We start from the raw sequence: 18298 nt of genomic DNA, 5'->3' as shown, positions 1-18298 counted from the left end.
CCCCCCCCCCGAACCCCCATTTTAAAAACACTACTTTTGATTGTTCTGGTAATAGCCGTCTCTTCATTTAACAATCAGAAAACGGTACCAAGGGAGGAACTGTAATATTCAATCAGCCCTGTTTTCCATCCCATAATATGATCACCATCCTTGGGTTTTCCTGCTCCACCAATATCCGTCTTAGTACAACTCGCAGTTAACGTTAATGTTTAGTCTCCATTCCAATGAAGGCAAAAATACACATTCTCTTATCTCCTTTCACAATGCCAAGTCCAATGTGTTATTATCAGAAGGGTTATTATGAGAAGATGCTCCAGGCCAGACGTATTCCACCACTAATTAGACTCTTCATACGGAACAGTGCCTGCAGCGCTCGTTGGTCAGTAGCGTTAGCCAATTGTGCAGGATAGTTTGTCTATCTCTGCGGAGAGCTCGGTCTTTTATTGATGATGGAGACACAAATGTGCTTAGTATTCCTTTCGCATGCCAACAAAACCAAATTACAATAGGTTGTTCGTACTGTATCTGCCCCCCCACCCCCCCCTCAAATATTACTTGTCGCATTGTCTTGCAGAGTATTTTAGTGATCATGTTTGACACAAGGTGTTGACAGAAATCAAACTCTGAAAGGCAGGTTAACAGCTTTGCCACCTGAAATCAGGAAATGCATTTGATCTGTTTGTCCTCATTGGTCCTTGCGCTGACAAAATGTCCACCCCAGGTCTGGTTGGTCGCCACGGAGACGGAACTTTTGCGAGGTATCCCACTGTATTCACAAGCGTGACTTGTACGTCACCGATCTCTCAAGCCGTCGCGACAAAGGTTGGCTAACTCATAACCTAAATCACACGACTCCCCTCCAAATACCGTCGGAACATTCGTGAAGGATCGTCTGACGAAAGAAAATCTCTGTTCGCGTTCTCTGTCCAGCCACGCGTGCACGTGGCGGCGACAATGTTCCTTTAGTCTTCTTTGTTCAAATGCTTTTAGTTCATTCAAACATGCGTTTGCATACGCTGTGAGGGCCGGCCATAGTCAGACTGCTGGGAGGACACTTGTGAGGAGGCGTAAGAGAAACGAGATGAGCCGGACACCTTGCTGGCCTGATCTGATTGGTCATATGGATCCACCTTCTCGTAAGATGCGGGCTTGACATAGCTGGTGAAGGCACGGCCGTAGGTGGCGGGGAGGTAAGCAGAGCCACTGTAGCTGGGATCAGCGGGGTAAATACTGGCCGGCTGGGAGGGCTGTTGCTGGGCAGATTGCTGCTGTTCATATGCGGTTCTACCTGCCGTGGTGGTGGCGTATCTGTGGGAGAAGTCATAGACCCGAGGTTGAGTACCTTGCTGACCATACACAGGGCTAGGTGAGGGCAGCTGTGATGGAGTGTAGACCGGTCGGGAATTGGGCACATACTCAGAGAACCCAGTGCTGCGGATATTGCGATCGTCGTGGCCGCGGACATTGTAGTAGCCATTGGTGGGATCCTGTGAGAGGCAGCGACGAAATCAAGTCATGAAGTTAGCCTATTTCAGTTCATAATAAATAGAATAGCATGAAGCATTCTTGCTGTTTTGAGTGAGCATTTTAAGTTTTACCTTGATGTCCGATCTCTCGTCATCCTCCTCTTCCAGGAGGTCGCTGTGTTCGGTGCGTGACGTCCCGGGAGACTCGCTGCTGTTTGGAGCCTGAGGGAATAACAAGTATGCCTGAAGAATTACTGGGATGAACAAGACCTTACTTCAGTAAGAACGAATCTAAATGTTATTACATCCCATCGTTAATGTGCCCCCCCCCCCCCTGCATGTGAGAGACATCTCACATGCAGAGACGGAGAGAACAAAGAAGTTTACCATGGGTTCTTTAACATCTTCCTCATCATCATTGCCGCGTGTAGCATTGTGATCACTGTGAACAATCTGAACTCTGATGTCGCTCTTGGAGAGACGAGTACATCTTTTGCCTGTGTGGATTGAAAAAAAAAAAGGGAGCTTTATTTGACACCGTGTGGCAGACATCAAACATGAAATTTAAACACACAGGGTGAAGCAGCACATAAATTGAACAAAAATATTGTTTTTCAGTTCACGTGTCTGACTTAAAATTGTTTGAATGAATTTTTGAAATGTGAAGAATTGGCTGCTGCCCGTCTTGTCCATACTAACCGTTGAGCTCACCTTTGCCCGTGTGTCTGCAGCAGAGAGATACCAGAGTGATGATGCAAATGAGAAGCACACAGCCTCCACCCACTGCTCCACCAACAATTATCAACATAGGCAGGGCTTCTGCAACAACAGGAATTGAGAGGTTGTGAAAGGGTGAGGGAGATCAGAGCAAAAGAACAAAAAGAGATCCATCAATTTGTTTTGCTAATCCGAGGAATGTCAGAGCCTATATAGATCCATCTGCAGAGTGCACTGGCCTACTCGCAGCTAACGTATGCTCGTGCGGGCAATCCAGCACCCAAAACCCGGCTATTGTCTCTAATCTCTCTGGAAAAATGGTAACAAGGCCTGACAAGCAATGAAGCAACAGACGGTAATCTAATTAGAGATTCCAGGAGATACCACTGCCCATTCCTCCAGAGACCCCACTCTGTTACATTGATGTAAATTACTGGCAAGGATCTTACTTTTGGTGTCTGATGCAACAAAGCCTTTCACTAGCGTCCCTGTCGTTGTACAACGGCCTAGTTTTAAGATCACTTACGGGGGGCTGCAGCCTGAGATGGTGAACTTGGCTCTCAGACAGCAATAGAGAATATGACTCCAAGCACAAAAACACATGACGTTCTGTAATTGACTTTTGTCCCCAATCAATATCTATGTTATGGGGCAAACATATTCATTAAAGGAACCATCTCCTGATTAAATCATATTGATTAAGGCAGTATAATTAAGATAAGCAGGGGGCATGTTTTTCACCTAATCTGGCCCCCCTTCACGGCTATTGTTGAGAGTACAACTGCAGTCAAGGATGCCCGTGGGGAAGATCACGCCTCGGCATCAGTGTGTACCTTGCTCCGTCAGCATGATCTGGACAGTGCCGGTGCCGAAGCGGTTCCAGGCAGTGCAGTTGTAGCGTAGCTGGAAATCCTGTGCCAAAGTCTCAGACAGCACCAGAGAAGAAAGGATCCCATGTTCGCTGTTCACCGTCTGCACTGAGTAACGACCGGATGACCCAGAGGACAGGCTCGTGTCTCCAAAGGTCCACACCTGAAGGAGGGCAAGGGACGAGACAACAGGGAGTAAGTTGCTTTCCTATAAAGAATTACTCGCCGGTGAGCAGAGCCAAGGCTTGGATGGCCGTTTATCCTTAGATCCTTGCCCGCCACTGACTGAACACCAGTTTCTCTCGTTGCTCGGCATTCTCTCATGTCGACCTCTAAGGTGCTCCGCGGCTGACACAGCTCAGAGGCTCATGCTTAAGCTCCCGCCCACGTGTGCCCTGCAGGTGGGGCCCACGGAGGGATAGGTAGCTGCACCATAAAATAAGACTCCTCTCTGCCGTCTCCAGCACAGGGCCAGCAAAGTGCTCGTCTCTCACTCCTCCTCACGCCCTAATTATCCTCTCTCAGCCCGCCGTACGTTCAGCGGTTCAACAGGGTCAGCTGTGTGACGCCTCTTGGGCAGCTAATTGAATGTGGTTTGGCTGAAACCCGCATGAAGCCAGTCTCCCACAGCTCCGCCAACTCGACCATGTCTCAAGTCAATGTCTGCGCGGTCATAGGAGTGAATATGTGTGTGAATGCATTTGTTAGCATGTGAGCTGGTGGAAAGGTGTGGAGGTGAGGTCAGGGATAAAGCTGCACTGAGTGATCCATCTGATGCGGCTGTGACATGGAGGAACACGGCGCGTGTGAGCTCCACAAAGCACAAACACAAGCCCACTTACGATCTTATCAGGCGGGGGGCTGCTTCCCACCCAACACTCCAGCTTTCCTTTGGAGTGTTTGACGGCATGCTGTGTGGCATCTGCCGTGATGATAGGTGGGCCTGGTGCGAAGAGGAAAGACGGAGTCAGCAAGCAGGGACATTTCAAAAAAAGAATATTTTGAAATGTTGACCAATACCAAACAATACCAAGATGGATGCTCCAACAGATCAGTCCAAATATCACATATATTATAAAAAATAAGTAACTCACCATTCACAGTCAGAGTGACGTCTCTTTCGGCCACTCCGATCCGAGGCACAATGGCTTTGCAGGTGTACGTTCCAGCATCCTCCTGGGTAACAGCCTTCAGCTGCAAGGTGTTGCTGTTACCGAGCACCTATTGAGCGATGAAGAAAGGTAAGCGAGACGCATGTCAGGCGTGCCAGAGAGAGTCAGCGGACAAAGGCAGGACTTTGACTCACTCTTTGTGGAAGCGGCGTAGAGGTGGGGCTGACCATTGTAACAAACATGCTGGCGGTTTGAGTTTAATTTCATTGTAAAGAGCTTTAATCTCAGCATTAAGCACTCGCGCCACCGCTGAGTGGCCATGCTGCTGGGGAGATGGTTGTAATTAAACAGTGGGGACAGAACGGAGTGTGCTGTGGTGTGAGTGGGCCCTAGCCTTTGGAGCTGCTACACTCACTCACTCTTTAGCTCATTGATCCTGTCATTCCATCAAGCTGTGATTAATCCTTTTACCCCCTCTCCATCTTCTTGCCTCCCTCCCTCCCTACAATTGCCTTTCACTCTCCATTTTTTTTTTTTTTTTTTTTGTATCTTACGGAGTAACCCAATTAATCCATTACCCACGACTGTGAGAGGGACAGTGGCCGTGAATGGATTAGAAAAATGCCTTCTTGTTTCCCTCAGCGGGGCAGAAGGAGCTCTCTCTTTGAGATGACAGCATCGCTCTCTCCATTCCCTCAGCATTCTTTACTTGGGAGTTTTCTCCTGCACTGCCTCAGAAATTATATTGGTTGCCAAGAGAGATGCTCCTACGGATGCTGCCGCTGCTTGTTTGTGTGTGTTGGAAGGTTTATTTTCTTTTTTTAATCAGGATTACGTTAAGTGAAGGTGGAAATGTCACATTTGTTCCACCTACAAAGTTGACTTTGAGGAAATTGATACTGTAGTGCAGTCATGCCTTTTTTAATTGCAAAGAGGCGGAGATGCCGCTGTGAGCGTGTGTCGCTCTAAAAGTTACACTTAGCATATGTTGTAATTCTGTTCTGTTGTAAGTCTTCGACCAGACCGTGGCTCACGGGTTTACTGACTGATTAATTGAGCAATTGAGTTAGCTCGAGTTATGAAAGCATGTTATATGCTCTGAAGATGAGGTATGAATCCATCAGTGGACAGACAGTTTATTGCCAGAGGCTCGAGTCCTCGGGGAGCAGAAGGTTTAAAAATTCAGGTTGAAAAAAAGCGTGTGTGAGGGATTCATGCCTGACGGCCATGTGTGGATCGAGGTGTCTCCCTGGAGGGATGCTTAGCTTCACTTTACCACCAGGATTAAATGGTGACTAGTGTTTGCTGCCTTACCACAACAGAGCCTTGCTTTGTCCAGGCCAGAGTCAGAGGAGGGTTTCCAGTCCATGCACATGTAAAGGCTGCATCCATGCCTACGTCCACCGTCATTGGCTTAGGCTCCGACAGCAGTCTGGGGCCGACTAGGGTGCACCAACACAGACGACTATTGTAAGCGGTTGTTTTAAACAACACACACTTTCAGACAATATCAAAAGACATAATAATGTTTAGCTGCTCTAGACTGACGGTAAAGGCTAAACTCACATTGCACGTCCACTAGCGTGCTAACATTGGTGCTGCCGACCGAGTTGGACACCTCACAGGAGACGGGGTCTGTGAAGTAAGAGTAGTCCACTGTCACCTCGAGGCTGTCCCCATTCGCTTCGGACATGGGGACTCCTCCTTTCGACCACCTGGGACAGATGAACGATCGCATTATGCAGCCGCATTGCTTCAGGGATGGTAATTAGCCATGCGTATCAAAGTGGCTATTAGCTGATTCATGGCCTGTGTCAATCACAATCTAAAGCTGTCAATCAAACAGCAATTTGATCCAATACATTTAATAAACACTCGCACGCTTGCACTTCTTTTAGGACGATCTTTAATCGCCTTTAATCTGGCACGTCTCCAGCATGTAATGCCTTGAAATTGTCGTGCGATTGTACTCGATCATCTCAGACTGCTGGCGCTGTGTGCATAGTGGTGAGCACAGAGTGAAATATTGAACAAAGGACGGATACCTATATCCAGTGATCTCAGGATTGGCTGAAGCGGAGCAGATGAAAAGAACCTTGGCTCCTTCTGTCACGGTCTGAGGCTGGACGGACAGAGTCACTGAAGGAGGGTCTGGACAAAGGAGAGCACGGATTTATGGGACTGACAAGTCATGTTTGTCTTTACAGGAACGCCGATACCAGGACACTTACGCTGGACATTGATGGTAATTGATGTCTGCCGTCCAGCGGGGACAGCCCGGTTGAGAACCCTGCAGGTGTAGGTGCGTCCGGTATCACTATCCTCCGGGATGATCGGAAGCATACTGACAGATGTCTCCCTCTTCCCGTCCTCCATCAGTGTCTGAGGAGTGGCACAAGAATGCAGAGTAACTATTAGCTGATGGAAGTCCTAAACAACAGTTTATGAGCTCCACTTTTACAGAGACTCCATTACGATTTAGTAGGACTGAACATCAGCTCAGAGGCGCACAAGTCGCTCACTTGCCATTTGTGATCCTACAACTCCTCTAATACCTTTATGACACTGCAGGTCTTGTTTTGTTTCATATGCGGGGCATTAAAATTGCAATCCTGTCCTTTGGCATGGCAGTTAAATCATATATTTTATGGTGCAGTGGAGGATATTGTGCCGTTCCCACATTTCTGTTAGCCGTCAGAGTTCCTTGTTGTCATCATCTTTTAAATCTATTTACTGCTCACAGAAATCAATACGCCTAAGTGAGGAAATGTGTATATTCTCAGGATATGGCTCACCGCTTCCTCACATTCTCCCACTTATGTACGTTCACACAAACACACACTCATACACACACACACACACATACTGAAAAAAGCTCTGATGTCCAAGGTGCTTGTCTGTCTGATGGTGACATTAAGAAAAACGTGACAATCACAAGACTTGGTGTGAGAGCAGCTTTCCTTTCAACAGCTGGACCAATGGATACAGGCTTTCAATTCCCCAATCAGACACAGAGGAAGCATTTTTCATACCAGATCAAATCACAACACTCCCTGTCACCCCCCCTAAGAGGAAGCATTTTTCATACCAGATCAAATCACAACACTCCCTGTCACCCCCCCTAATCTGGACAGTGTTTTCTTTATCCCCAGTCTCTCTTCTATAGGTTTCTCAAAAAAACACCTCACCAGATAACTCTATAATTCTTCTTTTCCTCTCCTCTCCTCTCCCCCCTCCTCCAATCCTCTCCTCTCCCCTCACACTGCAGGCTCTTCCCTCCTTAAATGTGCCGTTTAACGTCGTTTAGCGTGGTCAGAGAGCATAAAAAACGTGACACTTTCCCAGCCGCGACTGGCTTACGCTCTGCCGCATCCCCATTGTGCGTCTGCATTGTTGTGGGTGATTGTGCTCTGCAGAATCCCTACTGTATGAAATGCTCATGCCTGTCTGAGCTTTGGCATGCTCCAGTTATGCTGTAGTGTCACTGCATTAGTGTGCAAACGGGGTGGAGGGGGTTGGCTAGGGACGGGGAGGAGGTGGGGTGGGGGGGGGGGGGTCACGCTTGAGTGAAAATGGGAGGGGGACTGCAGAGAGTGTGCGGACAAATCATATACGAGAAGGGTGGCGATTGAAAACAAAAACCTGTGAGACCATGGAAGAAATATGAGAACAATAAAAATAGACAAAAAAGGAGGGGCGAATTATACCCTAAGAGGAAACAGAAAATAGTTCTGTTTTGAATGCCTTTCTATTTATTTCTACCTGCTTACATTTTGTAATATTTTGCATGTTTTAGAGGTGGAACAGATTTGCCCCCCCCCCCGCGCTACCTTTGCATAAATTGCAGACTCCATGACCTCTCCGTCTCGGTACCAGGTGATCTCAGCAGCAGGTTTGGCTCCTGAGGCTTTGCAGGTGAGGTTGTGTGCTGTGTGGGCCTTAAGACGCACAACAGGACCGCCTTCCACCAGAGGATCTGAGGGAGGAACTGTAAAAACAGAACAAACATACCGCTCAAAACCAAGAAAAAGAAAACTCATTACAGCTCCAGGCCAGCACAGAGCCACGAAAAAGCCATACTGATATTGATCTTGCTGTTGCCTTTAACTCGGCATTCAAATATTGCAACAGCAAAAAACAAAACCTCCTTATGGTCATGTGTCAGCTTAGCAAGGTGTAGTTCCAGATATGACACAAAGACTCAGCCTTATTTATTTCCTTTCTTGGGACTAGCATTATTACTCTATTTGCTCTTACAGTTGCAGAGTGATGTTTCAACTGAATTGCTTATTTGTTCGTTTATTTGCATGGCTTCGCACGCACCACTGGCAAGCCAAGCGTGCCACCCCTGATGAAGGCGTCTATCTCCCCAGCCAATAAGAGAAGGCGTAAACATGGTGTTTGTGCTGGCCTTTCCCGCTCCCTCCACCGAACCAATTTCGCTTTGTGTATCTGAATTGTCAGAGGTCCTTCCGCTGCCGAGGCGCGGACACTAATGGAATCCGAGTGCCAGGTGATTTTAATTTCCATGCCGATTCCCCTGACTGCACTCTCGCCGTTGAGTCCTTTGACTGTGCAGGATTGCTTTGGTCTCATCTGGCCACATTGATTCGCACACACACACACACACACACACACACACATAGAGGAATATACACAGCTATACATATGCAAAGAAAACCCCGCTTCTCTCTTTAACACTCATGATCATAACTAAACTCCAGTGATGCACCTGATTTTATTCATATGTTTATGAAATATGAACCACCTGGCTGAGTGTTTCAGAGTGCATTTCATGTAGGCACATTTATCAACTTTCTTTGCTGCCTCCACATTTGTATCTTTATGGCTGTGTGTGGGCATGCGTTGACTGCACTGCCTGGTGCAGCTCCATGCTGCTTTGACAGTGACACACGGGCTGATGAGCACAGATGCGCTCTCTGGAGCTATTCCTTTCGCGTAAACATTCGTCCACATCGCTTTTGATCTCAGCCGCCTTGCCTTTCCACGGTCAACCTGTGCGGCCTGCACCCCTCCCTGAATGAATTGGTAATGCCGTGCAGGAGACGGATGCAGGAAAACAGGCGTTGGAGTGAAATTATTTGTGATGTAGCATAAGCTACAGCATCATGTCATTGTTTCCATCTCTTTCTATGCAGTACTTGCTTGTGTGTGACTATATGGACAAAAGTCAGGACTAATTATGGAGTGATATTCCTTTACATTGCCACCAGATGCCAGCAGTGCAATGCTATTCCAATTCCCACAAGACCAGGCCCTTCTCTTCCTATAACCCCCCCCCACCTCAAGACATCTGTGTGAAGAAGTAGATCACTCGAATCCCATTAATGCAAATACCGCCTTGCAGTTGACAAATGTTGTGGTTCGCTGTAAAATGTGCTAACTGTGCAGACCCCGACTATCAAGCAGCCACGCGAGTCATTTATGACTGCAGCAATCACATTACCCTGGACGTCCACCGTCTTGATTGCTCCTACGGAGAGCAAAGGCTTTTCCTATTTTCCTGGCCGAGTCTATTGGCTTATTTTAAATTATGCTATTGGATTTCAAGATTTTATTTCCCAGGAAGAAACTAGATTTAGAATGAGGTTACTTTTGAGTGGTGATAAGACATTGTTTAATGAATTGCAAATCACATGAACATTTTGATGTATTTTTTATTTGTTTCCTGATAAGTTGGGTTTGGAATGTATTTATTTATTTATTTTTTGCATTGCTGCTATGTTATTTGTGTATTTGTCTTCATGCTCCTGCATTTATTATGAAGACACTCCCCTGATTGTTCCCAAGCACTGCCAGACTGCAGGCATTGGCACGCGGGCTGGTTGCGCGGATCATGCATGAGCTGTGTATCTTACCTAGGACAGTAAGCTTGGCACGGTGGGATCGCAGTGCTGCCTGTGTAGCCTGACACTCATACACCGCATCATCCGCCAAGTCTGCCGAATCGATCAGCAAGCTGTGCTCCCCTGATAGCGGGTCACCCATTAAGGAATAGCGTTTCCAGCCTGTGTGACGCCGTCACGGAGAATAGAGTCAGAGACAAACAAAGCAACCAACACAAAATGAATGCATTGTAAAATGAAAGGACTTGTGCCTTCAACAAGAGAGAAACATGGCAAAGTTCCGACAAGACACAAAAGAAAGAGACCCGGCGTGCTTGCGTGAAGCTGGAAATGCAACACGTGAGAAGGCTGCAGTGTGAGGAGTCTGTCCTTTAAACAGAGACACAATAAAGATGGGGTGGCTAAGGTCAAGAGGAAGCCTGCACCCTCTCCCCACTCTGCCACACATTTAAATGTCAGTGCGTGACAAAAGCCAATTGATTATCTACCATCATGCAACGCCCTTAAAATGCTGAGCAACAAATTAAAGTTTGGGGTGTGCAGCAGCAGCTAAAGTGGCAGCTGTACATTGTTAGCGAAATATTCATCTTTGTAGAAATCCAGTTTCCAATGAGACCCGGTGTTGAGCAATAATCACACAGAGCGCAGTGGCGGAAAGAGAGAACGACATACAGACAGAAATAACAGATCATACCTGGTAGGTCCCGCTCTCCACCCAGCGCCAGGCCATCTTTGGTCCACTGTACCATTCCTCGATAGCCCACTATGACACAGGGTAGAGTCACCGACTGCCCAGAAACAACCACCTGGTCCTGAGGCTGCTGGGAGAAGTAGGCTGCTTGGGTCACCGCTGGGGGAAAAGAGAGAATGTATGATCATCGATGGACAATTCATCATGAACGATTGTAGGCCCTATAATGCTAGTTAACAGAAATGTAAAAGCAGGAATTTTGCTCCGAATTGGCAAGAATGAGTGAAAAAAAACCTGCACCGTAAGTATGAAACCGATCTGGTCTGCCCATTCTCTGGTTGTCATGACACTAACTATGGAGCGTGGACAAGGCTGTGTGAAAATATTATTTGTTTTTCCAATAAATGTGGCTTGTAAGAGGAAGAGTCAGCTGCGCTTCATAACTTATTTAACTCTTTCCCAAGGCCATATGGTTATACACTCCCCAGCATGAAGCAAACACACTGCTAGGGAGAGAAATCTGCCACTCTTTCTGTGTGCTTTTTGTAAAAATGGATGTTAAACAATCAAAACTCCATTAAAGGTCCCGGGGGACTCCTCCGATTGAGCCTGCTGAAAGTCTGCGGGGACACCTGCCGCAGTTCCGCTGCTCGGTTTGAAGACACGGGCCTTGCTGGATTGGCTGGCCTGCCTTCACACGCACCCGGGAACACAGCGTGAATACGAATCCACGGTTGCAACTGCTTGTGCACTGTGCTAAAGATTGGGTAGGGTTTCTACTGGCAGGGAAGATGGCAACACTCCAGAGGTAACTAATCTGTAGAGGGAGGTAGGAGGAGAGGGAGGGAGGCGGTTGGTTATCTAAATGGGGTGTCTGTTTGAGTCCTGAAGCAGACTTAAAAAAACTTGCATCATTCTTCTTCTCTCTTTCTTTGTTGCTCACTGGAGAATGGAAAGGAAGGGGGACATAGGGAGATAAAAAGGGTTCCATTCAGGCAGTGCTAAGCCCCCCCCCCCCCCAACTGCTTCTCTTGGTGGGAGCACTTAAACAGACAGTATTGCCCCCCCCTCCCATTGAAAAGAAAGCTGCTAAAAAAGAGGGCAACATACGGTGGCCAGAGACACGCTATTGTCCCCTTGTCCCTCTCTTTTAATAGGCCTCTTCATTTCCAATCAATCCTGCTAAATGCAAGTTTAATAGCTTTTCAATAGCAGCTCCTCCCCCCCAGAGGGTCGCTGGGATTTTCTCTCTCTCCCCCCTTCTTTCTTTGCCCAGCTCTCCCCCCGCTTTCTCACTCCATTCTCGCAAGATTTTTCATTCGTTTTGAAAAGGGGGCTTCCGAGGTTGTTGGCAGTGTTTGTTTCACACTCAATTATCCACTTCATCTCTGGGTGCACCGTGGATTGAACCCTGCCCCCAGCCTCCGCCCTCCCCTTGCTCCCTCCTGCCTCTGCCTCCCAACAGCACAATTAAAGCCGCCAAGCAGCGAGTTAATCAGGAAAGCGAGTTCTCCATGGCTCAGATCGTTGTAGTTCTCAACAATTGCCTCAAAACAGATTTTCACATGTGCCCATTCTCTCTTAGTTTCCGTCTGGGCCAAAGGAGAATCTAATAAGAAAGAAGACCGGCAAACAAAATGGGTTAGCTCACCAACGATGTCTCCCTGCAGATCAGATCAAAAGACTTTGAAAAACATATCGAGCTGTGTACACAAAATATACGTGTGTCACACGCGGTGGTAAAAAGCAGTCGATTTAGGGGCATCAATGAGAAGTGAAACGTTTTCTCGCTGAGACTACCAGGCGTTTAGCGAGGGCTGGCACCCCCCCCCCCCCCATCATATCTTCAAAATGCTGTTTTTTTTTTTACAACCTGCCTGCATGTCCCGAACATATATTTTTATGAGATATTGATTGTTTTCATTTGCCTCCCCTTGCAGAGCGAGTCGGGGATTTTCTTCTTCGTGCTTGCACCAATACAAACATGTTTTTTTTTCCCTTTCCCGGAGTCTCTAAATGTTTACAATGGGTGATAATTCACTGCATTGGCTGATTGTTCAAATGGATTACATGCATTGAATCGTTTCTCTTTACCTCACCCACACACAATTTCTCATGCTCACATATTGCAATTAATGCCACGCGCACTCACACATACAAATGCAGGCATACAAATATAGAGTACGGAGTATGTGCCGTAGCGAATGTCTTCACACCGTAAGAGTGATTCATTGCTCTCCAGATCCCTTATTGAAAATGCTCAACGGAACATCTCGAATGGCTAATGACTCTTGCCAGATTCCTTTAATTCCTCCTTGCTGAATTAGACAATTCTTTGACGGTGTATTAGCAGCTTAATTACACAAATACATTTTTGATGGGGAGAGAAGAAGGAAGAGAACCAGACAAAGGAACAGCAGAGCCGAATCCGTCGGAGGGAGTGCGGAGCCGTGGGTGTACAGAAGCTGGTTTTCGTGTCACAAACACATATGCACAAACACAAGCGGCCACAGCAACATGGATTTCACTGTTTTCAGCAGACTCAAAATGAGCAGTTTCTCTTTGGCAGCGATTGAATTTCATTCCAAAAGAAACACTTGAAATCCCGACGTTTCTGCAGTAAATGTTTTATTTTGTCTCTTTGCACAGGCAGATACAATATTTTTGACCTGTTCCTGCACTTATTGTAATTTGGTGTGTTCCTCAAACTAAACTGTGTCGGATATTCAAACAAAGCTCAATGTAAAACAAAGTTACCCGGGCAACCATAAAATGTTAAATGACAAAAAAAACTTTTTAACGGTAATCACCAGTGTGAAAATATATTTATGCCTTCAACTTACTAGCCAGTTGATCCACATTTAATGGTTGTCAGCTTGTTATAACCGGATCTCTGACATCACTGTGCTGGAGGCTTTGAAGGCATGACCTCTACTCATGCTTTGATGCAGCATCTCAATGGGGTTGGGCCTGCACCCCGAAATTCTTTGTCATTTTCTTCCTCCCGAACCATCCAGAGGTGGACGCTTATCTTTGGAATCATTGCTTGCTGCATGAGCCACTTGATCTTGAGCTTCAACAGATAGACTGGTGGGCTTTCTGTGACTCTATTAATAACTGTCTAAGAGAGTTGAATTCATGCTTACCTCAGTCGTCCCACCCCGTACAGTGCAGTCTAGATGTGCTCTTATTATGTTAAAGGCAGTGGATTCTTACTTAATATGTTACATTTTACAGCTCGCTCTCTCTGAGTGGTGTGTGTGTGTGTGCCACTTTGCACCCCCCAGTAATAATGTCAGAACATATGACTTGCAGCATTTAAATCCGGATTTCTCAAAATGGAATATCATTTCACACTGTGGGATGCTCACATGACTGCGTTAGTGTCTATGCATTTCTGTCTCAGTGTCAAGTGTGTGTGTGAGTGTGAGTGTCTGTGCGCACATCTGAATGTGCCAATGAGTATGGAGAGTGGGAGTTTGTGTTAATGGAGAAAGCAACTTGTCAGGCACCAGAGGGCATATTTAGCAGCTACTTTGACACAGTGACTTTGCTTTTGCTGTCACATGGTCAGGTTTAAGTGCATAACATGCTTCTCTGACATGAACACAACCAATTAAAGGGCTTTGCCTCGACCCAGCTCTCTCTCTCTCTCTCTCTCTCTCCCTCCCTCTCTCCAACTGAAATGATAAGGATATACCTCCCAAGCCGCTGACGTGATTGGAAGTTTGGCAGACTCGATTGGAATCGGACGTTACCTCCCGATCAGGACTCGGATATATGGATAGTTATTTTCATTACTTGTTATCAGATCTGGAGTTACAATTTAACACGTCAATCAAATAATCAGATCCTTTCGATAAAACATTAGACGTCAGACTCTTATTTAACAACTGAGTGAATGCGCTCACTCCGTTTCCCCATGTCTCAACAATGACACCCAACTTTTTGTGTTTGTTCGCTGTAAGAGCAACGATCATAGAATCCCTATTTTCGTCTTATCTTCCATGTCCTCGTTCCCATCCAGAGCAGAACACATCCGGTCCTGTGGGGTCTATAAATATAAGTGCTCTCAACTTGACTGGACAATTTTCTCTGTGCAGTAATAATTCAAACTCTTAAAAAAAAAAGCCATTCATTTTGCCCTGGTGGTGAAAACTGAATGCTGCACCCAGCCGGTGTGTGTTTTCTACAGTTGAAGCCAGGGAGAAGAAAACGAGGAAGAGAAACAGACAAAAATGCAGCACAAAAACAAGGCAATTGGCAGAAAAGTGTCAAGCTTGGAATAAACAACCTCTTTCCCCAAATGCCATCCATTGTGTCTTGTCTAGATAAGGCTTCTAAATCAGGCTGGAAAATGCAAGCTTCGTTTCTCTCTGTATAGAATTATTATCCCTTTGTTTTGAGTCAGGCTCTTTTGTCTTCCCCTCCCTGTGTGTGTGTGTGTGTGTGTGTGTGTGTGTGTGTGTAAAGCAGACAGGAGTGCTGAGATGGCTGAACCAAAGCGCTAGTCCCAAAGGGAGCCCTGCACCCATCTCATGTTTGATCTGGCTACTCCTCCTGTCCTGCAGTACTTGGGTTACTACAGATGCCACCCACCAACTTGAGGCAGCAGGACATCCAACACATGCTCCCCATATGTGAGCATCTCTGTGTGTGTCTTTGACTTGGGCGGTTGCAAACACCCTCCCACCTTGCCTCCGCAGATGTCCTCCTCTCACACCTTAATGCATCCCGTCAATCCCTTTCTCTCCCATGTTGCATTCCAGCTGCACTCCGGCCCACCCTCTCTCACTATCTCTTCTCCCATTCTGCATTTTTTTCAGCCCAAATTGCAGTCTAACAGCTTTTTAAGAGCTGTTTTGCTGGAATTTAATCCTCCTAGCCTCCCCTTTCAGCCTTTATTCCATTGTGGAAAATCTTGGCACAGCCCTAGACCCTTTTTTAGAGAGTGGACTCACTCATCCACTCAGCCCCCACTGCTGTTCTGCTGATCCCCCACCCAGGGCAGTCCCTCTCATTCCGATGTCCTGCTACAATCCAACACTCTCACTCGTCTGTTTATCACTCACTATGTCTGCACTCAGTGAGCCACAAACCCAGAAGTCAACACCGAGCAGACGCCCTCTGAAAGTTATATAAGGTGTTACTAATTGTTGATTTGCTTGCTCCACATTTCTTTCCGCCATCACTCCGCTTTCCCAGACTGCATGTCAGCTGTCACCTCTCGCCAGCCTCTCTCTTCTACTTTCTCTCCCCACCTCTCATCCTCTCCTCCTGGATCCCCTGTCCATTTCCCTCGCTCTCTCCATCCCTGGTGCAAAAATCACACGGGTTTGTGTCAGCTTGTCAACACAGCGCTCAAGACAGCAGGGTAGAGGGAACGATGGGAAAAAAAAGAACCACTACATGTTTGAAAGACCAGAAAACCAGTGGAAAGGTAAAAATGGAAAAAGTGGGTTCCTGTCAGCTCCCAATTGCAAGGGAGCAGGCCGGAGAGGAGACTGACGGAACGTTGTAATCAGTCTGTCGACACGACTGTCACCGCGCTGTTTTCTTATGCTGGAATAGGGCACTTTTCGATCGGGGCGGCAGCGAGGCTGATCGCGTGGTAGAGCAGTGGCTGTTTGTCCCTGGGTACCTGCTACAGCAGATGCAGTGGGTAGAGTAATAGAGTGGTATGCGTACAAGGAGGGGAAGAAGGGAGGGGGGGGGGGGGGGGGGGACCAAGAGTGCTGATGTGACATAGTCAGTGCGTGAGTGTATGTGAATGGTTTGTGCAGTCACTGTGCTGCAGTATCCATATACAATGTGCCATAAAGGCACTCAAACTTGCTGCACACACACCCACACACACACACACACACCCATTGTCAAATTCCCACATCTTTAGGGTTTCTAGTGGGCAGAAGCATCTCTTTGTGAATAATTCTACCTTTTTTAACAGCTCCCCCCACTCTGAAGCCAAAAGCTAAAGAGCTGAGAGCTGACTCCATGTAGACAGATAGCAAGTGGCTTGCTGGCTGGCAGGAGGACGGGAAATAAAATGCCACATAAAAAAAAAGAGAAAAGGGGAGGTAGTCAGTGTTGGCGATGTGAAATTGTCTGTACAGATCAGCCAGCAGTGTTGACACGATGATGATTGAGCTAGTCTTGTCGTTTCATGTCATTCCTGCTTACCCCCCGGTGTTTTCACTGCAAGACAGCTGCTGGCAGGATCTGTGTCAGAGTTCCAGCCCTCCTCTGTCTCCCAGCTTCTCTGTCTCTTTCTCTCTCTGTCTCTGTCTCTGTCTCTTGCTTTTTTCTTTCTGTATCCCAAATTTACCTCTCCGCTTCCTCCCTTTCACTGGCGTTTGGATGGAAGGCCTTTCAATATAATTTACCGTGCTTTCAAATTATTAACCTCTTGCGCTGTTTTCAAAAGCCCTGCTTTAGCGTGTACATCGCAGCTGACACGTTGGATAGCAGCAATTGTGCGGCACGTGATGAGAAGATTCTCAAAGATGGGATAAAAAAAAAAGTAAATCTGTTTGTCGCCTGCCTGAGACAACGAGCAAATGAAACAAATAAATAAATAATGGATTCTAAGCCCCTAAAACGTACATTTTCTTTTTCCTCCATATCTTCCTTTTTCTAATACAGGCAGTTGAAAACCAAAATAACTCCACGTAGATTCCGTACTGGGACTCTGGGCCCAAAGCCCTGGAGTGTCAATTAATTTAGTCTAGGGATTTGCGACCCACTCTTCCTAATTGAGCCTGGTAGAGACCCCCCCTTGGCTCTTCAAGATAGGAAGCAGTGCGTTTCATAATTAATATTTTTCCCCCTTTATTAATATTATTTTTTAATGAGGGTGGTAATGCTGTAAATGTATGCATCTCATTAGTGTAAAAGAACCATCTACACACCATTGTTCACTTCTGTAGCATGAGCTGCTGGTGAGATGAACAACCTCATTCAGAGGCAGGAAAGGCACATTCAAGTCAACCTATGTTTTTGTGTGTGCCAGAATATAAAACAGTGCTCGCTCAATGAGAGTCTCATTAGTGTTGCTTAATATGTGTGCTTTTTAAAGCTTAGAGGTTAATGCTCGGCTTGCCTCCATTTCTCTGGAGCTCTCTTTAATTTGATGCATAATTCTTTTCTTTTTTTTTGTCAGCAGCTGAAAAGAGTCACTTCAAAGAAAGAAGCTGAACTATGTTGTGAACTCTGCATCCACCAGCAACATAAACCAACACTTCTAATTCGACTTTATATGCTTCTATTCATTCTTCTTCTAATCCTGTCTTCACATTACAGAACACATTTAAGAACTATCTTCCCATCTCTCTATCAAACTGCATACCTTCTCGCAACAAAACAACCGAGAAAAGCACTCGGAGAGCGCAAACCTCCACCAAGCAGCTCATTCCACTCGTAATTGCACCGTCCACATGGTGATCTCGATCATCATCAAAATGTTATAAATTGTTCTTGGTATCTTTATACACCAACCATGAAAAGTGAATTGAAGTTGATGTGTATTTTTAACCGATTTTTAAATCTGTAGATGGAGTTTTCAATGTTACAATTTCAT

At 46.4% G+C, this 18298-nt stretch overlaps 1 protein-coding gene across 1 annotated transcript in view; it reads right to left on the bottom strand.

Annotated features, from left to right (window-relative positions):
- Nucleotides 1-995: 995 nt before the first annotated feature.
- Nucleotides 996-18298, bottom strand: part of kirrel3l (kirre like nephrin family adhesion molecule 3, like) — a 34681-nt gene continuing 17378 nt past the window's right edge. The window contains exons 2-16 of the mRNA XM_068758345.1: nt 11355-11413; nt 10726-10881; nt 10044-10193; nt 7995-8152; nt 6396-6546; nt 6210-6315; nt 5731-5879; nt 5479-5606; nt 4147-4273; nt 3895-3995; nt 3017-3215; nt 2166-2285; nt 1854-1963; nt 1599-1688; nt 996-1487 (exon numbers count right to left, since the gene is read on the bottom strand). Of these exons, the coding sequence (XP_068614446.1) occupies nt 996-1487; nt 1599-1688; nt 1854-1963; nt 2166-2285; nt 3017-3215; nt 3895-3995; nt 4147-4273; nt 5479-5606; nt 5731-5879; nt 6210-6315; nt 6396-6546; nt 7995-8152; nt 10044-10193; nt 10726-10881; nt 11355-11413 (2296 nt within the window). The remainder of the gene's footprint in view (nt 1488-1598; nt 1689-1853; nt 1964-2165; nt 2286-3016; nt 3216-3894; nt 3996-4146; nt 4274-5478; nt 5607-5730; nt 5880-6209; nt 6316-6395; nt 6547-7994; nt 8153-10043; nt 10194-10725; nt 10882-11354; nt 11414-18298) is intronic.

Source organism: Brachionichthys hirsutus, chromosome 3, assembly GCF_040956055.1.
Source record: "Brachionichthys hirsutus isolate HB-005 chromosome 3, CSIRO-AGI_Bhir_v1, whole genome shotgun sequence".
Lineage (NCBI taxonomy): Eukaryota > Metazoa > Chordata > Actinopteri > Lophiiformes > Brachionichthyidae > Brachionichthys > Brachionichthys hirsutus.
This window is presented reverse-complemented; position numbering and strand designations above follow the sequence as displayed.